General features: G+C 41.3%; 1 protein-coding gene across 9 annotated transcripts in view; it reads right to left on the bottom strand.

Moving 5' to 3' along the window:
• RSPH10B (radial spoke head 10 homolog B) overlaps nt 1–26,823 on the bottom strand; it is an 88,708-nt gene that overhangs the window by 16,671 nt on the left and 45,214 nt on the right. For 8 of the 9 annotated variants that reach the window (XM_049902832.1, XM_049902834.1, XM_049902831.1 and 5 more), the window contains 2 exons: nt 22,696–22,803; nt 12,105–12,248 (listed from right to left, as the gene is read on the bottom strand). In XM_049902832.1, coding sequence (XP_049758789.1) covers nt 12,105–12,248; nt 22,696–22,803 — 252 coding nt within the window. The remainder of the gene's footprint in view (nt 1–12,104; nt 12,249–22,695; nt 22,804–26,823) is intronic. The other variant, XM_049902835.1, reaches the window with a different exon arrangement.

The following is a 26,823-nucleotide window of genomic DNA, read 5'->3' as shown; positions in this document are numbered from 1 at the left end:
AGGAAAGCTAGCAAGCAGAGACTGGGGAAGAGAGATGCCAAGCCACAGGGAGATAAGGAGCAGAAGCTCAGAACAGACAAGGACATTCCTCCAGAGCCAACAGAGAGAGAAAGCCTTCCGCTGATGCCAATGCCCTGAATTTGGACTTCTTGCTTCCTAAACTGTGAGAAAACAAATTTCTGTTTGTTAAAGCCATCCACTTTTGGTATTTCTGTTACAGCAGCATTAGATGACTGAGACAGAATTTGGTACCAGGAGCGGAGTGCTGCTCTAACAGATAACTAAAATGTGGAAGCGGTTTTCGAGTTGGGAAATGGGTAGAAGCTTGAAGGGTGTTGAGGTGACCGATAGTAAAAGCCTAGATGGCCTTGAGACTGTTGGTGGAATTATGGATGTCAAAAATGATTCTGATGAGGGCTCAGAAAAAAGTGATGAGGAGAGCTATACAGAAAGTCTCTCTTAGAGAATACAAATGGCATGAGCAACAGAATGTCGCTAGAAATGTGGACGTTGAATGTGCTTCTGGTGGGGCTTTAGAAGAAAATGATGAGCATGTGACTGGACAGTGAAGGAAGGGCGATGCTTTTTATGCAGCGGCAAAGAACTTGTCTGAATTATGTCGATATGTTTTTTTTTTTTTTTTTGTTTAGTGGAAGGGAGAACTTTTAAGTGATGAACTTGGATATCTGGCTGAAGAGGTTTCTAAGCAAGATCTTAAAGGGTCTGCATGGTTTCTCCTTACCACTTGCAGTGAAATGTGAGAGAAAAAAGATGGACTGAAAAATGAACTGTGCAAAATGAAAACTTAAAGATTTGGAAAATGCTGTTGTACAAATTAAGGACACATGTCCTAGAATTTTCATCAAGGATGTGGCTACACAATCTGTTGCTAAAGAGATTAAGCCTGTGACTGGTGGATCTAACCACTTGTTGCTGTTAGGTACCGTCAAGTCGATTCCGACTAATAGCAACCCTACGTACAACAGAATGAAACACTGCTCAGTTCTGCGCCATCCTCACAATCATTGTTATGCTTGAGCCCATTGTTGCAGCCACTGTGTCAATCCATCTCACTCAGGGTCTTCCTCTTCTTCACTGACCCTGTACTTTACCAAGTGTGATATCCTTCTCCAGGGACTGATACCTCCTGATAACATGTGCAAAGTATGTAAGACATAGTCTCACCATCCTTGCTTCTAAGGAGCATTCTGGTTGTACTTCTTCCAAGACAGATTTCTTCACTCTTTTGGCAGTTTACGGTATATTCAGTATTCTTCGCCAACACCACAATTCAAAGGTGTCAATTCTTCGGTCTTACTTATTCATATCCAGCTTTTGCACGCGTATGAGGCGACTGAAAACACCATGGCTTCGGCCAGTCACACCTTAGTCTTCAAGGTGACATCTTTGATTTTCAACACTTTAAAGAGGTCTTTTGCAGCAGACTTGCCCAATGCAATGAATCTTTTGATTTCTTGACTGCTGCTTCCATGGGTGTTGGTTGTGGATCCATGTAAAATGAAATCCTTGACTACTTCAATCTTTTCTCTGTTTATCATGATGTTGCTTATTGGTCCAGCTGTGAGGATTTTTGTTTTCTTTATGTAGAGATGTAATCCATACTGAAGGCTGTGGTCTTTGATCTTCATCAGTAAGTGCTTCAAGTCCTCTTCACTTTCAGCCAGCAAGGCTGTGTCATCTGCATAACACAGGTTGTTAATGAGTCTTGCCCCAATCCTGATGCACCATCTTTCTTCATACAGTCCAGCTTCTCGGATTATTTGCTCAGCATGCAGGTCAAATAGGTATGGTGAAAGGATATAACCCTGACACACACCTTTCCTAACTTTCAACCGCACAGCATCCCCTTGTTCTGTTTGAATGATACCTCTTGATCTATGTACAGGTTCCTCATTAGCACAATTAAGTGTTCTGGAATTCCCATTCTTTGCAGTGTTATTCATAATTTATTATGATCTACACAATCGAATGCCTTTGCATAGTCAATAAAACACAGGTAAACATCTTTCTGGTATTCTCTGCTTTCAGCCAGAATCCATCTGACATGAGCAGTGATATCCCTGATTCTGAATCCGGCCAGAATTTCTGGCAGTTACCTGTCAATATATCACTGCAGCCACTTTTGAATGATCTTCAGCAAAATTTTACTTGCATGTGATATTAATGATATTTTTGGATAATTTCTGCATTCGGTTGGATCGCCTTTCTTGGGAATAGGCATAAATATGGACCTCTTCCAGTCGGTTGGCCAGGTAGCTGTCTTCCAAATTTCTTGGCATAGACGAGTGAGCGCTTCCGGCGTTGCACCCGTTTGTTGAAACATCTCAATTGGTATTTTGTCAATTCCTGGAGCCTTGTTTTTCACCAATGCCTTCAGTGCACCTAGGATTTCTTCCTTCAGTACCATCATTTCCTGCTCGTATGCTACCTCCTGAAATGGCTGAATGTCAGCCAATTCTTTTTGGTGTAGTGACTGTGTATTCCTTCCATCTTCTTTTGATGGTTCCTGTGTCATTTAATATTTTCCCCATAAAATCATTCAGTATTGCAACTTGAGGCTTGAATTTTTTCTTCAGTTCTTTCAGCTTGGGAAATGCCGAGTATGTTATTCCTTTTTAGTTTTCTATTATTTCCAGGTCCTTGCACATGTCATTATAATACTTTGTCTTCTCAAGCCACCCGTTGATATCTTCTATTCACTCCTTTTACTTCATCATTTCTTCCTTTCACTTTAGCTACTCAACATTCAAGAGCAAGTTTCAGAGTTTCTTCTGACATCCATTTTGGTCTTTTCTTTCTTTCCTGTCTTTTTAATGACCTATTGCTTTCTTCATGTATGATGTCCTTGATGTCATTCCACAACTCATCTGGTCTTCGGTCATTAGTGTTCAATGCATCAAACCTGTTCTTGAGATGTTTTCTAAATTCAGGTGAGATATATTCAGGGTCATACTGTGGCTCTCATTGGCTTGTTCTAATTTTCTTCAGTTTCAACTTGAACTTACATATGAGCAGTTAATGGTCTTTCTGCATTCAGCCCCTGGCCTTGTTCTGAGTGATGATATTGAGCTTCTCCACCATCTCTTTCCACAGATGTAGTTGATTTAATTCTGTGTGTTCCAACTGGGGTGCGGTCCAGGTGTATTGTCCTTGTTTATGTTGGTGATAAAACGTATTCCAATGAAGAAGTCGTTGGTCTTGCAAAATTCTGTCAAGCTATCTATAGCATCGTTTCTGTCACCAAGGCCACGTTTTCCAACTACCGATCCTTCTTCTTTGTTTTCAACTTTCGCATTCCAATCACCAGTAATTATCAATGCATTCTGATTGCATGTTCGATCGATTTCAAACTGCATAAGTTGGTGAAAACCTTCAGTTTCTTCATCTTTGGCCTTAGTGGTTACTGCGGAAATTTGAATAATAGTATTAACTGGTCGCCTTGTAGGCAAATGGATATCATCCTGTCACTGACAGCGTTGTACTTCAGGATGGATCTTGAAATGTTGTTTTTGATAAAGAATGCAACACCATTCCTCTTCAATTCGTCATTCCTGGCATAGTAGACCATATGATTGTCCAATTCAAAATGGCCAATACCAGTCCATTTCAACTCACTAATGCCTAGAATATTGATGTTTATGCGTTCCATTTCATTTTTGACGATTTCCAATTTTCCTAGATTCATACTTCGTACTTCCACGTTCCTATTATTAATGGATATTTGCAGCTGAGTCGTGCCACATCAGCAGATGAAGGTCCTGAAAGCTTGACTCAATCTAGGTCATTAACAACCTGCATTATGCAGATGACATAACCTTACTTGCTGAAAGTGAAGAGGACTTGAAGCACTTACTGATGAAGATCAAAGACCACAGCCTTCAGTATGGATTACACCTCAACATAAAGAAAACAAAAATCCTCACAACTGGACCAATGAGCAAAATCATGATAAACAGAGAAAAGATTGAAGTAGTCAAGGATTTCATTTTACATGGATCCACAACCAACACCCATGGAAGCAGCTGTCAAGAAATCAAAAGACTCATTGCATTGGGCAAGTCTGCTGCAAAAGACCTCTTTAAAGTGTTGAAAAGCAAAGATGTCACCTTGAAGACTAAGGTGTGACTGGCCGAAGCCATGGTGTTTTCAGTCGCCTCATACGCGTGCAAAAGCTGGATATGAATAAGTAAGACCGAAGAATTGACGCCTTTGAATTGTGGTGTTGGAGGAGAATATTGAATATACCATGGACTGCCAAAAGAGTGAACAAATTTGTCTTGGAAGAAGTACAGCCAGAATGCTGCTTAGAAGTAGGGATGGCAAGACTACATCTCACATACTTTGGACGTGTTATCAGGAGGAATCAGCCCCTGGAGAAGGAAATCATGCTTGGTAAAGTAGAGGGTCAGTGAAAAAGAGGAAGACCCTCAACGAGATGGACTGACATAGTGGCTGCAACAGCAGGCTTAAGCATAACAACAATTGTGAGGGTGGAGCAGGACTGGGGAGTGTTTTATTTGTTGTGCATAGGGTCGCTATGAGTCGGAACTGACTCAGTGGTACCTAACAACAACAATGGTCTCTTGGTAAATGTTTCATGTACACTGGAAAAGAGCATGTATTCCACTGTTGTCATGTAGGTTGAGTTGGTTGATTGTGTTATTCAAATATACTATATCGTTACTGGTTTCTGCCTGCTTGCTCTGTTATTAATTGTGGATTTGTCTGTTTTCTATCCATTTTTACTTCATGTCATTTGAAGCTCTGTTAAACATGCATACCCATTTAGGATTATTATGTCCTTTTACTTAACTGACCCCTTTATCATTACTAAATGATCCTCTTTATCCCTCCATAACATTCTTTGCTCTGAAATCTATTTTTTTGGATATATTTACTCCAGCTATCTTTGATTAGTATTTGTATGGTATATCTTTTCCCATACTTTGACTTTTCATCTATTTGTGTCTTTATATTTAAAGTGGATTTACTGTAGACACATAATAGGCGGGGGTTGATTTTTTATTCAGTCTGACAGTCCCTGCCTTTTACTTGGGGTGTTTAGATCATTTACATTGGAAGGGATTAGCTACCATCCTGCTGTTGCTGTTTGTCCCACCTGTTCTCTGTTTCCTTTTTCCTCTTTTTTTGCCTTCTTTTGGATTGAGAATTCTTTTATACTTTCTATTTCACATTCTTTACTGACTTATTAACCGTAACTCTTTGTTTTGGTGTTTTTATTGTTGCTTTAGTGTTTGAAATATACATCTTTAACTTTACAGTCTACTTTCAAGTAATATTATACCCTTTGATGGCTTTTTTTTTTCACTTATAGTATATTGTTGTTGATAACCTTTTATCAAGTCAGCCCCTGACTCATGGCGCCCCCATGCACAACAGAATGAAACACCACCCAGTCCTGTGCCATCCCCATCATTGGTTGTGGATCGGACCATTGTAATCTATAGGATTTTCATCGGCTGATATTAGGAAGTAGATCACCAGGCCTTTCTTCCTTGTCTGTCTTAGTCTGGAAGCTCTGCTGCAATCTGTTCATCATCATAGCAACACGTAAGCCTCCAGTGACAGCTGGGTAATGGCTGCACTTGAGATGCACTGGCTGGGAATCAAGCCCAGGTCTCATTGTAGAAGGTGAGAATTCTACGGGTACCACCACTGCCCGGTCTCAGTTCTTAAAACAGTGTACTTCCATTTCCCCTTTTCCAGCCTTTGGTCTATTATTGTCATACTTCTTCATATGTTATAAACCTCACAGATGCTGTTTGCTTTAAGAGTCAGTTATCTTTTAATGAGATTTAAAAACAAAGAAAAGTATTTTATATATTAATCCACACAGTTAATATTAGGGTCCAGATTTCCATCTGGTATCATTTTCCTTTTGCCTGGAGGACTTCCTTTAACATTTCCTGTAGTGACTGGTCTTCTGGTAATTCTTTCAGCTTTTATATGTCTGAAAAGTGTTTCACCTTCACTTTGGAAAGACATTTTTGCTGGGTATTGAATTCCAGGTTCTCAGTTTGTCTTTCTTTCTGTACTTTAAAGATGTTGGTGCCACTGCAACAAGAAGTCTGTTGTCGTTCTTATTTTGGTTCTTCTGTACATTATGTCTTTTATCCCTGGCTGCTTTTAAGACTTCCTATCACTGGTTTAAAGCAATTTGATTATGATGTGCCTTGATGTAGTCTTCTTAATATTTCTTCCGTTGGGATTTGTTGAGCTTCTTGGATCTGTGGGTCTATAGTTTTCTTCAGTATTGGAAAAATTTCAGATTATTTCTTTAAATAATTTTTCTGTTTCCTCCTGCTCTCTGGGATGTTAGTTATACATATGCTAAGCTGCTTAAAATCTCAGTTCTCTGATGCTCTTTTTGTTGTTGTTGTTGTTTTCAGTGCTTTTTCTCTGTGTGTTTTATTTTGGATCATTTCTATTGTTATGCCTTCAAATTCACTAATCTTTTCTAGAGTTTAATCTGCTGTTAATCCCATCTACTGTATTTTTTTTTGTAATTTATTGTTGTTGTTGAGAATATACACAGCAGAACATACACAAATTTTACAGTTTTTACATGTACAATTCAGTGACATTGATTCCATTCTTTGAGTTGTGTAACCATTCTCACTCTCCTTTTGTTCATTGTTGTCCACCATTAAATTAGACTTACTGCCCCCTAAGCTTCATATATAACCTTTCAAGTTACTGTTGTCAATTTGATCCCATATAGATCTTAAAAGAACATTATGCTCATGGCAGACATTCTTTACTAGTTAAGCCAAACTATTGTTTGTTGTTAAAAGAAGACTTCAGGGAATATTTTGGTTTAAAGTTTAAAGATTATCTCAGGGCAGTAGTTTCAGGGGTTCTTCCAGCCCCCATGGCTCCAGAAAGTCTGGATTTCATGAGAATTTGAAATTCTGTTCTGCATTTTCCCCCTTTTTATCAGGACTCTTCTATAGACTCTTCAATTAAAATGTTCAGTAATGGTACCTAGGCACTATCCAGGTCTTCCTGTCTCATGGTAAAGGACACAGTTGTTCATGGAGGTAATTAGCCACACCATCCAGTGTGTTTTTTATTTCAGACATTGTATTGTTCAACTCTACAAGTTAAATTTGAGTCTTTTTTACATCTTTAATGTCTCTCTTTAACATGCCCCTGGTTTCCTCTAACTTCTAGAACATATAGAGTATATTTATAAGTATTTGCCTACTAATTCTACCATCTGGGTCCTTTCTCGGTCTATTTCTGTTGACTGGTTTTTATTACATGTCCTAATATCTTGCTTCTTTATATGCCTGCTAATTTTTTATTGGATGACAACGTTGGAGGTCTGCCTCTACGCCTCCCATCCAGGCTGCCTAAGTAAAGGCCTTGGGCTCAGAGCATTCTCTGATAGGGAGGCTGGGAACAGGGTCACCTTCTCTCTCCCAGTTCCTTCTCATTAGAGAAGGCTTCCTTCTCTTCTGGACACGCGGTAACTTTCTCTGTCTCTTGCATATGCATGGGTGCTATATGGCACCTGATGAACGCTACTTCTATATCTATTCCCACAGGGAGTGAACGGGGTCTCTGATCCTGGAGCACAAGGGGAGGGGTATGTGGGATTATAAGAGCCGGCCTCAAGGGATGGACTGAAGTGGAAATGAGCTTTGCAAGGCCAAGCAAGTGCCCTCATGTGGTTGGCTAGTTCACTATAGTTTGCTGAGTCATCCTTACGTAAGCTTCTAGGAGGGAGCCACTACTGTCCATGACCATTATAAAACCTTTGCCCTCCCACCGTGGGATACAGAGACCTGCTTTGGTCCTGCTGCAGCCCAGGACTTGCCTCCTACGTCTCTCTCATACACTTCTTCACTGCCATCTTGGAGTTGCCTACCTCCTCCTTCAGTCTCTCAGCACCCTTCCAATTTTGGAGGCAAGCTTCACGTTACTAGTCCATGTCTAGACAGACAGACATTTTAAAGTTTACATTATGAGTGCTGGAATTTTTTTTGGTATTTAAATGTTTTTGTGCTTTTTTTCTGAGATGCAGTTAAGTTACTTGGAAGTAGTTTGATTCTTTTGAGCCTTGCTTCTTTTAAGCTTTGTTAGGTAGAGCCAGTGCAGCCTTTAGTCTAGGGCTAATTTGACAGTTAAGCACTGGGTTACCAACTGTCATGGATTGAATTGTGTCCCCCAAAAATGTGTGTATCAGCTTGGCCGGGCCATGATTCCCAGTATTGTGTGATTATCCACCATTTTGTCATCTGATGTGATTTTCCTATGTGTTGTAAATCCTCCCTCTATGATGTTAATGAGAGGGGTGAGCGGCAGTTGTGTTGATGAGGCAGGACTCAATCTACAGGATTGGATGGTGTCTTGAGCCAGTTTCTTTTGGGATACAAAAGAGAGAAGTGAGCAGAGAGATGAGGGGAGGGGGAGACTTCATACCACTAAGAAAGCAGTGCCGGGAGCAGGGTTCCTGCCCAGAGAAGTTGCTAATCCAGGGAAAGATTGATGGGAAGGACCTTCCTCCAGAGCTGACAGAGAAAGCCTTCCCCTGGACCTCATGCCCTGAATTTGGACTTCTAGCCTACTTTACTGTGAGGAAATAAATTTCTCTTTGGTAAAGCCATCCACTTGTGATATTTCGGTTATAGCAGCATTAGATAACTAAAACACCAACCAAAAGGCTGGCAGTTTGAACTCACCCAGAGGCACCTTGGAAAAAAGGCCTGGTGATCTACTCCCTAAAGGTCATACATAGCCTTGTAAACCCTATGGAGTGCAGTTCTTTCCTGACACATGGGGTCACCATGAGTTGGACTGACTCGACGGCAACTGGTTAGTTAGTTGGCCTACATACTGACGCAGTACCCTTATAAGTACTCATCCCAGTGCCCCTTATGTAAGGAGGGCTCTCCACTCTGGTTATTTGGAATGTGAACCCTTCCCAGCCCAGTGTGATCTTTAGCACTTATTCCAGGTCTTTCCTTGGCCTTCAGTAGTTTCCTCACATGTGCGCACATCAATACACTCAGCCGACAACTGAAGGGGAGCCTTCTGCAGATCTGTGTGTGTGTGTGTGTGTGTGTGTGTGTAGCTCTCTACTCTCGAGAAAACTGCCACATTGCCTCCTAAAACTATTGGAATGTGTGAAGTTGCTGCAAGCTGAGCATCTCTCTTGACCCCAAATACAGTCCCAAAATTATTGGTCAAAAGGGAGCGTGATTTGCTTGGAACATGACACCAACATCCAATTTCCAGGAAAGGATGATAGGAACTAGCCCCTGGGCCAAGTGACTATCACAGGGTATGAGAAGAACACAGAAGCTACATGGAATGTCATATTGAAAACTGGGCTTGAACTTGAACAGATGATTTTTGAGGATGTTCCCTGGATCAGCACGTTTGCACCCATATCATTGAAGCCCACAGTGGTGGCATCCATGAGCTCACGGATGAATTCAAGGTGGACATCATTCACCTAAGCATAAAGCCCCAGACTGAGACTGTGACCCAAGACCAGGCTCCTGAAGAACTTGGAGAAGCCATGAGTCATATCCTCAACCTGGAGGAGGCCTACTGGCTGATGTGGTGGGCAACGAGGCACTGAAATGGTCCATGAAGCCCCAGCACACAAGTCCAAGGCACATCCGAGAGGTTTGTGAGAGATGCTCCCGGACAGCAAACAAGAGCGAGAAGGCGCCTCGTGTGAGCAGCTCTGAGGAGCTTCCCAGCTGTGGGCGAGAAGGCGCCTCGTGTGAGCAGCTCTGAGGAGCTTCCCAGCTGTGGGCGAGAAGGCGCCTCGTGTGAGCAGCTCTGAGGAGCTTCCCAGCTGTGGGCGAGAAGGCGCCTCGTGTGAGCAGCTCTGAGGAGCTTCCCAGCTGTGGGCGAGAAGGCGCCTCGTGTGGGCAGCTCTGAGGAGCTTCCCAGCTGTGGGTGAGAAGGCGCCTTGTGTGAGCAGCTCTGAAGAGCTTCCCAGCCGTGGGGCTCAGCTGGCTCTGTCTTAGGTTCCTTGTGCTGCTGTCACACAAGCACCACAAGTGGATGCCTTTAAAGAACAGAAATCCATCGTCTCCCAGCTGAGGAAGCTGTGAGCTTGAATTCAGGGCACCGGCTCTAGGGAAGGTCCTCTGTCAGCTCTAGGGGATAATCCTGTCTCTTTCAGTGTCTGTGGCCCCGCCGTTCCTGGGTTCCTTGGCAATTGTCACATAGCATAGGTCTTCCCCCATTTGTTCTTCCTCCTCTATCTAGTCTACTCCTTTTATAAGTCAGAAATGATTAGGTTTAGGGCACACCCCACACTGATATGGCCTCATTAACATAACAAAGAAACCCTATTTCCAAATGGGATTATATCCACCAAACCTATGGCCGTCCAGTCAATTCTGACTTACAGCGACCCTATAGGACAGAGTAGAACTTCACCATAGGGTTTCCAACGCTGTAATCTTTATGGAAGCAGATGGCCACATCTTCCTCCCATGGTTTGGCTGGTGAGTTTGAAACGCCAACCTTTTGGTTAGCAGCGGAGAGTTTTAACCACGGCGCCACAGGGCTCCATCACATCCACAGGGTTAGGATTCCAACACATATTTTTGCAGGATGCAGTTCAATCCACAACATCACCCAGGACTCTTCGGCCCCAAATGATAGAGATTAGAAAAAAAAAAATCATTTCTACCTGCTAACCTAAAACCCCCACCAAAAAATGGTTTGTCTCAATTTGACCTGATGACTGGATCCTTCAGTAAATTGCCGACACTGTCCCTGTGCCCTGAGGTCTGCCAGTGAAGGCCAGAGTGGCCAGGCTGTTAACAGGCCCTGTCCTCAGTGACCTGGTAGGCATCTCATGTACTCTAGCAGCTGGCTCTTGACATCTCTCCACGGGGACAGGCTTTCTACCCTTGTAAACACAAGACGTGTAACTGAGGCACTTCCTAATAAAACACTTCAGGTATCTGGAGCCTTCTGGTCCACCTGCATGCCCGTGGGCACGTTGACCTTCACTGCTGTGGCTGGGAGTCTACCACCTGCACCAGGACCAGGAAATCCATTTTCCCCAACGCAAAACAAAAAAGACAACACGTTCCTTTCAAATGGTGATAAGAAATCTTAAAATTCTTTCCTGGATTTGAGACCAGAGGACTCCCTGAGACTATTGCCCTGGGATAATCTTTAAACCTTGAGTTGAAACTATCCCCTGAGATCACTTTGTAGCTAAAATAACAGATTGGCATACAAAAGAAAATCACCTGTGAGTACTGCGCTCCATTAAAAAATTATAAGACCAAAGGTCAGCAATTACTTAAAAAAAAAAAAAAAATGAGAAGATAACTGTCATGGATTGAATTGCTTTGCCCCTAAAATACCAACTTGGCTAGGTCTTGATTCCCAGTATTGTGTGACTGTCTACCATTTTGTTATCTGATGTGATTTCCCCTATGTGTTATAAATCCTATCACTACGATATAAAGAGATGGATTAGTGGCAGTTATATCGATGAGATCTACAAGATGAGAGAGTGTCTGAAACCAATCTCTTGAGATATAAGAGAGAGAAGCGAGCAGACAGGCATGGGGACCTCATACCACCAAGAAGCAAGAGTCAGGAGAATAGCGCTGAGAAGCTCCTTGACCAGGGAAAGACTGATGACAAGGACCTTCCTCCAGAGCCAACAGAGAGAAAGCCTTCCCCTGGAGCTGACACCTTGAATCTGGACTTGTAACCTGCTAGACTGTGAGAGAATAAGTTTCTCCTTGTTAAAGCCATCCACTTGTGGTATTTCTATTATAGCAGCACTAAATGACGGCAGTGGGTTTATATGACTAAGACAGTAACCAAGCAGGGAAACTAGATTATTGGAAATGAAACAACCGGAACAGAAACAATGAAAACATTCATGAATTGTAAAGAGTGTAGCCAGTGCCACTGAACAACTTGTGTAAAAATTGTTGAATGGGAACCTAATTTGCTGTATAAACTTTTGCCCAAACACAATAAAATATTTTTTTAAAAGTCTTTCCTGGAAGGATTACAAGAGCCCAAGGCAGTTCTGTACGCTCTGAGAAATCGCTTGTTACCTGATTTGCTATGGTCTGCGTACTCCCGTATCTGTTTCCAGACAGCTCTTCATTTGGAACACTGATACGTGATTTAGTCGTTTGGTCAGTAACAGTGATGAGTGCAAAGCTTAAAAGAGCTTCGAAGAATTCAAGGAACACCAGCTGCAATATAAGAAAACAGAGAATCGCCTTCATTCTGACACAACTGGAGGGGACCTAGAGCTTCACTTAGGTGTTCATTTCTATTCTCCAGAGACCATCTCATTGAATGTTCAAGGCATCAGGGGTATAGAATATTTTGTAGTAAAAACTACAGCATTTAAGAATTTACTGCGTATTTATATTCTAACATTAGATGTGTAAGTCATTTAGTCTTTGGGTAGAAACATGTTATTTTAGCTTACTGATGAAAGAAAATCATCTTCAGAGGTGTTCCCTGTTTTCCTTAACAGCTAGAGAAGCAGCTCCTGTAAGCCCAAACAGCAAGCACGTTTTACCACCTGTACGCTCAGCCCAGTGCCTGCACCCGGCGTCCCCCGTGTGCCCGACACACAGGCCTGCCTCTGCCTGGGGGGCCCTGCGTCATGGTGATGGCTTGGTTTGGACATGGCTGTCCTGTCTGCTGATCCTGAGCCCGTGTCCCTGAGGATCTGAGCCGGAAGAGGCCCACTCATCTGGCTCTGGGCAGGCCTCTGATCCCAGGGATTTGCTCAGAGCACCCCGAGCCGTGTCGGCTGTGCCAATGGTTTGCCGAAACCTTCCTGAAGGTGGGTTTAGCCGGTGAAATGAGACATAGGCTTTATGTGAGACATAATACAAGAGGAGGACGTTAAATTTTAGTTCCTTGAGCGCCTGCCCTAAATTTGACGACTTCTTCTGTGACCTCAACTAATATTCAGTCCCTGTCCCCCTCAAGGCTCCCCAAAGCACCCGTCAGTCACCTTGCAAACCAGAAAAAAACAAACCCTTTGCTGTTCAGTCTTTTCCAACTCATGACAACCCCATGTGTGTCAGAGTAGAACTGTGCTCCACAGGGTTTTCAGCAGCTTTTTTTCCCAGAAGTAGATCGCCAGGCCTTTCTTCCGAGGTGCCACTGGGTGGACTCAGCCAGCCAGCCTTTTGGTTAGCAGCTGAGCACGTTAACTGTTTACACCATCCGAGGACTTCCCGCACCTTGTGGTGGTCACAAACTCCCTCAGCTCTGCTACGGGAAACAACGGGCCCTAGTGGAGAGAATGTGGGCTCTAGAAACACGCAGAACTAAGCCGGAATTGTGGCTCGGCCATTTACCAGCTGGCCGGCCTTGGACAAGTCGCCGCACCTCGCCAAGCTTGAGTTTCCTCATCTGTAAAATGTGAGTATCACGTACTGTGTTGTGAGGATACGATGGGATAATGTGTGTAAAGGGCCTGTGCTCCTCAGGGTCACTCATGGTAGCTGTGGTGTCTTAGCTCTTGTGTTGAATAAAGGTGCGTGCCTACTAAGTCCCTCCCCTACCCAGGGACCTGCTGCCCCTGGCCTGGAAGTTTCTGTCACTTTAGAAGCATGACCCACAAGACGGTTTTGGTTTTGTTCTTTTGTAAAATAGACTGCTTATGCTGTTCCCACACCACCTAGCACTGCAGATGTCCTTCCAGTGGTGGATGAATGGTAACGTCTTAGGGTTGCAACTCTAACCTCCTCATTGTGTCCCAGCTTGCGGTTTTACCTCTCAGCTTTATAAAATCAGCTGAAAGCTTTTGTTCAAGATGAAGTAATCCCCAAGGTTTTAATAAGAGATAAATAGGGAGCCATGAATACAAATGTCCTGAGGTGGGCACATGGTGGGTGTATTCAGAGAGTGCGGCTGCAGGGGCAGAGCAGGAAGGAGCTGGCAGGACATGAACTCAGGTGGCTGTGCTGACACCATCAGGGTCTGGAGGGCAGCAGTTAGGGCTCTGGCCTTTCCTCTGGACAAGATGGAAGTCCTGGGGAGTCCTGAGCAGGGAAGTGTCAGTCTGACGTGGATCCTTGGCTGCTGCCTTGAGAGAGCAGGTAGGAGAATGGGGATGAGTTAGGGAGCTCCAGATGGAGGCTACCTTGGCTTTTCAGGTGAGTGGACAGTGGCTCAGACAGGTGGTCACTGTGGAGGTGGTGAAGTGGTTGGAGTCTGGATGGATATACTTGGAAAGTAGAGCCTACAGGACTTCCTAGATGTGAATGTGGGGTGGGAGAGAGAGGAGTCAGGGTGATGCCAAGGTTCCAGCCTGAACAGCTGAAGGATGAAGCTGCTGTCAGCCTCCGGAGGGGTGGGGAGGGCTGACTGGCACGGTTTGTGGGTAGAGATCAGAACTGCCATGGGGCCATGTGACATTCTGAGCTGGCTGTTAGAAATCCACGTGGATATTTAGAGTAGGCAGTCGGATGTACAAGTCTGGGTTGGAGATAAAAACTTGGGAGTTGTCCTCATAAAGATGATATTTAAAGCTATGAGACTAGGGGTGAGAGCAGCCAGGGACGGGAAAGAGAAGAGGGCCCAGGCCTGAGCCCCAGGGCGCTCCAACATCTTGGGACAAGAGGAGGAGTCAGCAAAGCAGTCTGAAAAGGAACCAGTGGTGAGGTTAAGAGGAAAACCCGACAGAATATGGGGTCCCTGAAGTCGAGGGAAGGATAGGTTTCAAGTGGGAGGTGGAACAAAGTAGATTCGTGGTTGCCAGGGGACAAGGGGTGGGTAGAATTCATAAGGTGTTTCTTTTTGGGGCGATGGAATTGCACATTTTAAAACGGTTAGTTTTATGTTTGTGCATTTTTTTATTGTGGTAAATCTGTATGTAATAAAATATTTACCATTTTAACATTTTTTACACGTACAGTTCAGTGACATTAATTACATTCGTCATGTTGTTCAACCATCGCCATTGTCGGAGCCCAAATTTTTCCATCACCCTTAACAGAAGCTCATTGTCCCCTAAGCAATGAGTCACCTTTTCCCCTCCTTCCTCCCCCCACCCACCCCTGTAATCACTAATAAACTTCAGTCTCGAAGCACTTGTCTATTCTAGATATTTCTTTATAAATGGGATCATACAATATTTATCCTTTTGCGTCTGACTTATTTTGCTCAGTATGTTTCCAGGGTTCATCCATGTCGCAGCACGTATCAGGACTGCATTTCTCTTTATTGCTGAGCAGTATTCCGTTGTGTGGATAGACCACATTTTGTTTACCCTTCATCTGTTGATATTTAGGCTGTTCGTACTTTTTAGCTATCGTGAATAGTGCTGTAATGAACACTGGTGTATAAGTACCTGTTTGCATTCCTGCTTTTGGGTATATACCTAAGAGTGCAATGGCTGGGTCATAAGGTAACTTTTTTTTTTTAGTTTTAGTAAGGTAATTCTACGTTTAAGTTTTTGAGGAACTGCCAAACTGTTTTCCGCAGCGGCTACACCATTTTACAACCCCACCAGCAATGGATGAGGGTTCCAGTTTCTCCATATCCTTGCCAAATCTGTTGTCTTCTTTTTTTAGTCACAGCCATCTTAGTCGGTGTGAAGTGGCATCTCATCGTGGCTTCAGCTTGCATTTCCCTAATGACACTGAGCATCTTTTTCATGTGCTTCTTTGCCATTTGTATTTCTTCTTTGGCGAAACGTCTCTTCTCCTTTGCCCATTTTTTGATTGGGTTGTCTGTCATTTTGTTAAGTTCAAAGGGTTTTAAATATTCTGGATATTAAGTCCTTATCAGATATATATGGTTCCCCAAAATTTTCTCCCACTATGCAGGTTGTCTCTCTACTTTATCGATAAAAGGCCTTTGATGAACAAAAGTTTTAAATTTTGATAAGGTCCATTTATTTTGTCTTTGTGCTTCTGCTTTTGGTGTCATATCTAAGAATCCATTGTTAAAGTCTTAAGTCTTGAAGCATTACCCCTGTGTCTCCTCTGAAGAGCTTTTATGGTTTTAGTTCTTACATTTAGATCTTTGATCCATTTCCAGTTAGTTTTCATAAATGGTGTAAGGTATGGCTCCAAGTTCATTATTTTGTTTGTAGAAATCCAAGTTTCCTAGCGCCATTTGTTAAAAAGACTGTTTCTCCCCCATTGGATGGACTTAGCACCCTTGCTGAAATCCGTTGACCATAGATGTACAGGTTTATTTCTGGACTCTCAATTCTATTCAATTGTCTATCATTATACCAGTACCAAACTGTTTTGATCACTGTAGGTTTATAATATGTTTTGAGGTCAGGAAGTGTGACTCCTCCTACTTTGCTTTTGTTTTCAAGGTTGCTTTGGTTATTTGGGGCCCCTTTGCATCCCATGGAAACCCTGGTGGCATAGTGGTTAAGCACCACAGCTGCTAACCAAAAAAGGTTGGCAGTTCGAATCCACCAGGCACTCCTTGGAAACTCTGTGGGGCAGTTCTACTGTGTCCTATAAGGTCGCCATGAGTCAGAATTGACACAGTGGCAACGGGTTTGGTTTTTTGGTTTTGCATCCCATATAAATTTGAGGATTGGTTTTTCCGTTTCTGCAAAGAAGGCTGTTGGAATTTTGATGTGGACTGTATTGAATCTATAGATTGCTGTAGGTAGTAGTGATATCTTAACAGTATTGTCTTTCCATCTATGAGCATAGGATGTCCTTCCATTTATTTAGGTCTTCTTTAATTTCTTTCAGTAATGTTGTATAGCTTTCAGTGTACAAGTGTTTTACTTCCTTGGTTATTTTTAGGCATTTTATTCTTCTAGGCATTATCGTAAATTGAATTGTTTAATTTCCTTTTCAGTTTGCTCATTGCTGATACACAAAAACCTGAGTAATTTTTTTTTAAACTGTACTTTAAGTGAAAGTTTACAATTCAAGTCAGTTTCTCAATCAAAAACTTATATACACAGCACACTTCTCCTCGTCACCCTGTATTTCCCGTGTCCATTCAACCAGCTCCTGTCCCCCTCTGCCTTCTCATTGGCCTCCAGACAGGAGCTGCCCACATAGTCTCATGTGTCTACTTGAGCCAAGAAGCACACTCTTCACCAGTATCATTTTAAGTCTTATAGTCCAGTCTAATCTTTGTCTAAAGAGTTGGCTTCGAGAATGGAAAAACCTGCCTGATTTTTGTGTTGACCTTCTATCCTGCCACTTTGCTGAATTCCTTTATTAGCTCTAGTGGCTTTCTTGTGGATTCTTTGGAGTCTTCAATATAGGATCATGTCATCTGCAAAAAGAGATAGCTTTACTTCTTCCTTCCTAATTTGGAGGATACCTTTTATTTCATTTCTTTTTTACCAAGAAAAGTTCGGTGCTGTGGCTAGAACTTCCAGTATAATACCGAATAGCAGTGGTGAAAGTGGACATCCTTGTCTCGCTCCTGGTTTTAAGGGGAAAGCTGTCAATGTTCCTCCAGTGAATGTAACGTTAGCTGTGGGTTTTCATATATGCCCTTTATCACAGAGGAATTTCCCTTCTATTCCTAGCTTATTGAATGGGTTTATTATGAAAGGGTGTTGGATTTCGTCAGATGCCTTCTCTGAATCAACTAAGCTGATCATGTGATTCTTTTCCTTTGTTCTGTTAATGTGGTGTATCATGTTGATTTTCTAATGTTCAACCATCCTTGCATTCCTGGGATAAATAATCATGGTGTATAACCTTTTCAATACGCTTTTGGATTCAGTTTGCTAGTATTTTGTTGAGGATCTTTGCATCTATATTCATAAGCGATATTGGTCTGTAGTTTCTTTGTGTTATCTTTGTCTAGCTTTGGTATCACAGTAACACTAGCCTCATAGAATGAGTTAAGAAGTGGTCCCTCCTTTTCTATTTTTTGAGAAAGCTTAAGAAGGATTGGGGTCACTTATTCTATCAGTGTTTGCTAGAATTCCTCAGGGAAGCCGTCTGGTCCAGGATGTTGTTGGGAGGTTTTTGATTACTGATTTATCTCTTGTTATGGGTTTGTTGAGATCTTCTACTTCTTGAGTCAGTGTAGGAAGTATATGTATTTCTAGGAATTTTATTTCATCTAGGTTATCTAATTTGTTGTACAGTTGTTTATAATATTCTTTTATGATCCTATTTTTATTTCTTCAGTTGGTTGTAATGTCCCCACTTTCATTTTTGATTTTAGATATTTGCATCCTTTTTTGTCAGTCTGCCTAAAAGTTTGTTGATTTTATTGATCTTTGAAAAAAAAAAAAAAACTTCTAGTTTCATTGATTTATTTTTATTTCATTTATCTCTGCTCTGATCTTTAATTTCTTCTGGTTGCTTTGGGTTTGGTGTGTTTTCCTTTTTCTAGTTTAAGTTGTAAAGGTAGATTATTGATTTGTCATCTTTTTTATATAGGTGTTTACAGTTAAAATTTTCCCTGTAGTCACTGCTTTTGCTGGATAAGTTTTGGTATATTGTCCTTTCATTTTCATTTGACTCTAAGTATTTTCTGACTTCTTCCTTGACCCATTGGTTTTTTAGTAGCGTGTTGTTTCCATATATTTGTGGACTTTATTTTGTTACTGATTTTTAATTTCACTCCATTGTGGTCATAGAAGACACTTTAAATGATTTCAGTCTTTTTAAATTGATTGGGACTAGCTTTGTGCCCTAATGTGGTCTATTCTGGAGGATGATCCCTGTGCACTGGAGAAGAATGTGTACTGTGCTGTACTGGGTACAGTGTTCTATATATGTCTGTTAGGTATATCTGGTTTATAATGTTTTCAGGTCCTCTTTCTTTATTGATCATCTCTCTAGATGTTCTGTCCATTATTGGAAGTGGTATACTGAAGTCTCCAGCTATTACTGTAGAGCTATTTCTCCCTTTAATTCTATCAGTGTTTGTTTTATATATTTTGGAACTCTGATGTTAAGTGCATAAATATTTGTTAATTGTATCTTCTTGATGAATTGACCCTTTTTATCATTATATAATGTACTTCTCTCATAACAGATTTTCACCTAAAGTCTATATTAAAATTACCACCCCAACTCTCTTTTGGTTACTACTTGCATGGAATATTTTTTCCATCTTTTCACATTCAACCTATTTGTATCGTGTTTTTTCTTTTTTTTTTTTTTAAATCCATTCTGTCACTCTGCATTTTGATTGGAGCATTTAGTCCATTTACATTCATGGTAATTACTGATAAAGAAGGACTTCAGCCATTTCATTACTTTTGCATGGGTCTTACATCTTCTTTGTCCCTAATTTTCTCTAATACTGCCAACTTTTGTGGAATTTTTGTAGTGAACCATTTTGATTCCCTTCCCTTTTCCTTTTGTGTACATTTTTTAGATATTTTCTTTCTGGCTACTGTAAGTAACGTATTTATAACAACCTGGGCTAAATTGATACTAAATTTCAGAAACATACAAAAACTTATATACCGTTCCTCACACCTTCTCCTTTCCTTCCCAGTTTATTACCATTACATCTTTATACATCACATGCCCTGACACACATTTATACTTATTTTTATACATTTGTCATGTAAAGCATGGAGGACATAGCCACCAGAATTACCAAGTAAAACTACCTTAAAACTTGCCATTATAATTGCTCTCACAATTACCTGTAATGGAATCTTTTTTTTTTTTTTTCTGTGTATGGCTTTGAGTTATTGTCCTTTCTTTCCCATCTGAAGCATTCCCTTTAGCATGTCTTGTAAGGCAGGTCTAGTGGTTACAAGCTCGCTGAGCTTTTGTTTCTCTGAGAATGTCTTAATTTTGTCCTCATTCTTAAAGAACAGTTTTGCCAGATACAGTATTCTTGGCTGACAGGTTTTTTTCCTTCAGTGCTTTAAGTATGTTGTTCCACAGTCTTCTGGCCTCCAGGGTTTCTGAGAAGAAAGCAACAGTCTTACTGCAGATCCTTTGTATTGACTGTTTGCTCTTCTCTTGCATCATTTTCCTGATTTCCTCTAGTTCAGTTCTCTGTGTTACCATTTAGTTCTTTGAGCTTGTTTAATATTGTTGTATAATATCCTTCCAATCTCTTCCATCTTGTTTATTTGGATGGGTGATGGTTTCCACTTTGTGTGCTTTGTGATTTTTTTTTTTTTTTTTTGAAGCTGAAACATCAGAATTTTACAAGTTGTTAGCTTTCTCAATTCTCTTAAGTATTTGCTGTCTTTGACAACACTGATGTCATCTTCAGGGAATTCTGCGACAGGGAGAACCTTCAGACTTTGCTTATCACTTCATTTCCCTCTGTGATAAACTCCTTTTCATTCAGACCAAGATTTTTGTCCTTCATTGGCTCCCAGAGAAGACACACTAATTAATCCATCATCCAGGGGGCACGACCTTCAGTCTTTGATTCTAACTCCATCCACTGCCATTAAGGCTGAGTTTCTGTCCAGACCGTGTTTTCAGTCCTTTAATGAACTACCCTCCAGCAGATACAACCCTTAGTCCTTGGGTTGTACTCCCTCCCATACTCTTTGAGGGCCCACATATCTCAGACGCGGAGATCGGGGTCTTTTCCCGTGCTCAGGCAAGCTGTGGGTTGACAGGACTGTGACAGACATTCACCTGCTGTGTCACCAGGAGATCCTGTCTTTTCTTGTGCAGAGACGAGCCACACGTTAGCTGGGGAAGCAGGATCTACTGCAGTAGTCAGTCTGTGTGCCACTGTGGCCGTACACAGCATTGGACTGGCCACCACATGGGGGTGGGTTAGGACAGTAGAAGAAGTGCTGTCCTATGATGTGAGACTTAGCTTTGAACTTGGTTCCATCTGCAGCTCCTTGCAGCTGTCCCCTGCTTACGGATTCTCAGTCCCACAGATTCCTCACTGCATTTCTTGGTGTATGTGTAGGGAGGGTTGGGAACCTAGACCTGCTCATACCACCATCTTCCTAGAGTGTTATCTGGATTTTATCTCAAATAAAAAGAATAGAAGGAGAGGATTTTGAGATAACAGGTACATAAAACTCTCTTTTCAAAAATTTTTGCTTCAAAGGGGAGAAGAGAAAGAGAAAAAAGAAGGCAGAAAAAGTGGGGCAGGTAAAGGATTTTTGTTATGGTTGTCTTTTGTGTGTTTCAATTTTTGTGGTAAAATATAACAGGAAATTTTCCATCTTAACCATTATTCAGTAACATTAATTACACTCGCCATGTCGTGCAACCATTACCACTATCTACTTCCAGAAGTGTTTCATCACCTCAAACAGAAACTCAGTGCTCCTTAAGCAGTAGCTTCCCACCCTCAGCCCCTGGTGACCACTAATCTGCATTGGTCTCCATGCATTTGCCTGTCCTAGATTATTTCATGTAAGTAGGATCATACCATATTTGTCCTTTTGTGTCCGGCTTCCCTCACTTAGCAGGATGTTTTCAAGGGTCACGATCAGTATCATGTATGATCATGTATCAGTACTGCACACTCCATGGCTGCATAATTCATTGTATGGATAGACCATGTTTTGTTTATCCATTCGTCTGTTGATGGATTATTGGGTTGTTTCTACCCTTTGGCTGTTGTGAATAGTGCTGCAATGAACATTGGTGTACGAATACCTGTTTGAGTCCCTGCTTTCAAGTCCTTTGCGTACATATGCAAGGTGTTTGAAGACGGGAGAAATAAGAGCATTTCTGCACGCATCCACTAGAGAGCGAGATTGAGCTCAAATGATGGAGGGCAGTATTGATGGTCTCAGTGTTACTGGCTACAGTAACAAGGGGAAGACAAGCAGATGCAAGCAAGCAGATGTGGTTGTGGCAGTATGGGAGATACTCTTTGGATGGCATCAGTTTTCTCAATGAAAATTGAAGATGAAGTGCTATGATTTAAAGAGAAAGAATGAAATAGTTACCCCGTGGAGTTGGGAGAGTGGTTAGACTGGGAAATGTAGTGTAATTACTGCACAGTGTGTTAAGGGTCCAAATGTGAGCATGGGACCAGACAGAGGAAGCCTCCATGTTCACCTACATGGGTAGAAAAGGCAGAGTGTTTAGAGGACTTAATCAGAGCTTTTAGTTTTTCCCTGGGATGCGTATAATGGCGCTTATGGAAGTCACTGTCAAAGGGCGAGGTCAGGTTATGACTTTTTTCATGGCTAGCCTGACTGTACCTCTGCTCCGTGCTCTCAGGAGACCAAAAAGAAAAACCAAACCCACTGCAGTCGAGTCAATTCCGAGAGCCTCTCCAAATATTCAGGGACAGCTTGAGGGAAGCTAGTCCACACTTGGAATCAGCCAGCACTAAAAACAGATCAAAGAGTTGTCCCACCTCATTTTGCATATGAAAACACTGAGTACACAAATAGGAAATGCTAAAACTCAAAGAAAAACCATATACCTAATTCACTGAGAGGAGAAGATCACCTAAGTGTCTTTCACAGATACAAAACTTCTATGAAAATACCAGAGAAAAATATTCACATATTGAATTATTAAATTATCCAAGAAACAGCACTGTAGTCTTATATTCTTTTGACCTCAGTATTTCCTGACATCTAAAATATTATTCTAATATTAATCTCTAGTTTTCTAATATAACCAAGGACATATATATACTTTTACGTATTTCAGTTAGAGTTCTTGTCAATAAAACTGTGGTTCTCGGTGTCCAAGGCCGAAGAACAAACAGCCTGAATTGGATCTGTATCCCCTGTGGCCCTTTACGAACCTCAAGTTCAAAGTTGCTGTCAATTCCATCGTGTATGAAAGGATTGTCTTCTGCTATGACTTCCACAAATTTGGTTGCTGTTAATTCTTTATTTATCATTTTAAAGTCCTGTAAAAGAAACAGTCACTGAACTTGGAAATTGAACTAGTGAAGTTACCCAATCTGAACAACACAGAAAACAGCCTGGGGAAAAAAACAGAGCCCGAGGGGCTTCTGGGATGAAAGATGTAGCCTTTGTGTCACTGGAGTTCTGCAAGGACAGAAGACAGAAGGTGAGGCTGAGAAAGTACTGAAACAATGGCAGAAAACTCCCCAAATTTGGTAAAAGACACAAACCTATGAATTCCAGAAATGGAGTGAACCCCCAAACAGGATAAACCCAAAGAAATTCACACCAAGACACATCACAGTCAAACATCTTAAAACAATCTCACTGAGAGTGGAAAAACAATTCTAATGACCGAGATTTCTCATCAGAAATCGTGGAGGACAGAATTAAGTGGCACAGTATTTTTCTAGTGCTGAAAGAAAAGAACTGTCAACCCAGAATTCTATATCCAGCAAACACATCTTTTAAAAATGAAGAGCAGTGGGAACAAGACAAGGATACCCTTTATCACCATTCCTATTTAACACTGTCCTAGCTAGAGCAATAAGGCAAGAAAAAGAAACAGAGGGCATCCACATTGGAAAGGAAGAAGTAAAACTAACCCTGTTTGCAGATGATATGATCCTATACATAGAGAACCCCAAAGTTTCCACAAGAAAACTACTGGAACTAATAGATACAGCAGTGTAGCAGGATACAAGATCAACATACAAAACTCAGTTGGATTCCTAGACACCAACAAAGAGAACTTCAAAAAGGAAATCTGGAAAACAATACCATTTATAATAGCCCCTAAAAAGATAAAATACTTAGAAATAAATCTAACCAGGGATGTAAAAGACCTATACAAAGAAAACTATAAGTGCTCTGCAAGGAACTAGAAGAGACCTAAAGAAATGGAAGAACTTACCAAGCTCATGGATAGGGAGACTCAGCATTGTGAAAATGTCAATCCCACCCAAAATGATCTACAGATAGAATGCAGTCCTGATCCAAATACCGACAGCATTCTTAAAGACATGGAACTAATCGCCAACTTTATATGGAAAGGAAAGAGGTCCCAGATAAGCAAACCATTACTAAATAGTAATAAAGGAGGCCTCACACTACCTGATCTCAGAACCTATTATATAGCCAGGGTAGTCAAAACAGCCTGGTACTGGTACAATAACAGACACACAGACCAGTGGCACAGAATCGAGAACCCAGATGTTAATCCATCTACCTACCGTCAGCTGATCTTTGATAAAGGACCAAAGTCCATTAAATGGGGGAGAGGACAGTCTTTTTAACAAATGGTGCTTGCAAAACTGGATGTCCATCTGTAAAAAAACAACGAAACAGGACCCATACCTCATACCAAACACAAAAACTCAGAATGGATTAAAGACTTAAATATAAAACCTACAATGTTTAAACTCATGGAAGAAAAAAATAAGGACAACACTAGGGGCCATAATAAATAGCATAAATACAATACAAGCCAAACTAAAAATGTACAAACACCAAAAGATAAACTAGATAACTGGGAGCTCCTAAAAATTAAACACTTAAATGCTTATCAAAAGACTTCACCAACATGGCCCCTGGACTCTCTGTTAGCCCAGAACTGAAACCATTCCCAAAGCCAACTCTTCAGAAAAGATTAGACTGGACTATAGGACATAAAATGATACTCGTGGAGAGAGTGCATCTTAGCTCAAGAAGATACATGAGACTAAATGGGTAGGCTCCTGTTCGGAGGTGAGATGAGAAGGCAGAAAAGGACAGCAGCTGGTTGAATGGACACAGGAGATTCGGGGTGAAAGAAGGAGCGTGCTGTCACATTCTAGGAAGAGCAGCTAGGGTCACATAACAATGTATGTATAAATTTTTATATGAGAAACTAACGAACTGTAAACTTTCACTTAAAGCATAATTTAAAAGAAAAAAAAAGACTTCACCAAAAGAGTAAAAAGAGAACCTACAAACTGGGAAAAAAAATTTTGGCTACGACATATCCAACAAGGGTCTAATCTTTAAAATCTGTAAAATACCTCAACACCTCAACAACAAAAAGACGAATAATGCGATTAAAAAATGGGCAAAGGATTATAAACAGACTTTACCAAAGAAGACATTCAGGTGGCTAACAGACACATTAGGAAATGGCTTGCAATCATTAGCCATTACGGTGCAAATCAACACTACAGTGAGATACCATCTCACCCTGACATTACAGGCACTAATCAAAAAACAAATGTTGACGAGGTTGGGGGGAGATTGGAACTCTTATGCATTGCTGGTGGGAATGTAATATGGTACAACCACTATGGAAAATGATATGGCACCTCCTTAAAAAGCTAGAAATAGAAATATCCTACCATCCAAATCCCACTCCTAGGACCACATCCTAGAGAAATAAAAGCTGTTACACGAACAGACAGATGCACACCCATCTTCATTGCAGCATTATTCACAATAGCAAAAAGATGGAAACAATCTAAGTGCCCATCAAGAGATGAATGGATAAATTACGGCACATACACACAATGGAATACTATGCAGCAATGAAGAACAGTGATGAATCTGTGACATCTCAAAACATAGATGAGTCTGGAGAGCATTATGAAATAAAACAATCACTTAGGAGACCACTATTATAAAAACTCAAGAAAACATTTACACACAGAAAAAATCTTTGCTAGGTTACAAAGGAGGGGTGGAGTGGTGAGGGGAAATCACTAACTAGAGAGTAAACAAGCATTAACTCCAGTGAAGGAAAAACATGACACTACATAGAAGTCAACTCGACCAAGGCAAAGTCAAACACCTTGAGGGACTGAGTTACTGGGGCTGAGGACCACAGTCTCAGGGACATCTAGGTCAGTTGGCATAACATAGTTCATAAGGAAAATCTTCTACATCCTACTTTTGGTGAGTAGTGTCTGCGGTCTTAGAAAGCTTGCAAGCGGCCATCTGAGATACATCTATTGGTCCTATCCTGTCCACAGCAAAGGAGAATGAAAAAAAAAAACAAAGACATAAGAAAAATATTAGTCTGAAGGATTAATGGGCCACATGAACCACAGCCTCCACCAACCTGAGCCCAGAAGAACTATTGGACTGCTCTGACAGGGATCACAATAGAGGATCCCAGACATAGCGGGAGAAAAATGTAGAACAAAATTCAAATTCACGAAAAAAATATGAGACTTACTGGTCTGAGAGAGACTAGAGGAACCCCCAAGACTATGGCCACTGGATAAACTGCTACCTCGGGACTGAAGCCACTCCTGAAGTCTACCTTTTAGCCAAAGATTAAACCCACCGCTGTTGAGTCACTTCCAACTCATAGAGGTCCCATAGGGTTTCCAAGGCTGTAAATCTCTATGGAAACAGACGCCATATCTTTCTCCTGCAGAGCCGCTGGTGGTTTCGAACCATTGACCTTTCAGTTAGCAGTTAATCACTTTAACCACTGTGCCACCAGGGGTCCTTAGCCAAAGATTAGACAGCCCTATAAAACAATAACATGTGAGGAATGTGCTTCTTAATTCAATCAAGTATTCAAGAACAAATGGGCAACACCTGCCCAAAAGCAAAGACAAGAAGGCAGGAAGGGACAGGAAAATTGGACTACTGGAAACGAGAGCCTAGGGTGGAAAGGGGGAGAGTGCTGACATTGTGTGGATTGCAACCAGTGTCAGAAAACATTTGTGTATAAACTTTTGAATGAGAAACTAATTTGTGCTGTAAGCTTTCACCTAAAGCACAATTAAAAAATAAAGATTCTCAGATGAAGGTAAACTAAGAATTTGTCACTAGCAGACCTACTTTAAAAGAGTGGCTAAAGAAATTTCTCTAAACAAAGGAAACCATAAAAGGAAAAAAGAATCAAAAATATAGGTAAGTACAATATACTTTCCTTTTCCTCGAGTTTTCTATTTTTTTTTTTTACAGTTGAAGCAAAACAGTGATGTGGTTCTAAATGTATATTAAAAAAAAAAAAAAAAAACCCTCTGCCATTCGAGTCGATT

This window comes from Elephas maximus, chromosome 12, assembly GCF_024166365.1.
Source record: "Elephas maximus indicus isolate mEleMax1 chromosome 12, mEleMax1 primary haplotype, whole genome shotgun sequence".
In the NCBI taxonomy this organism is placed as follows: Eukaryota; Metazoa; Chordata; class Mammalia; order Proboscidea; family Elephantidae; genus Elephas; species Elephas maximus.
The sequence above is the reverse complement of the archived record's forward strand: the minus strand, read 5'-3'. Positions and strand labels throughout refer to the sequence as shown.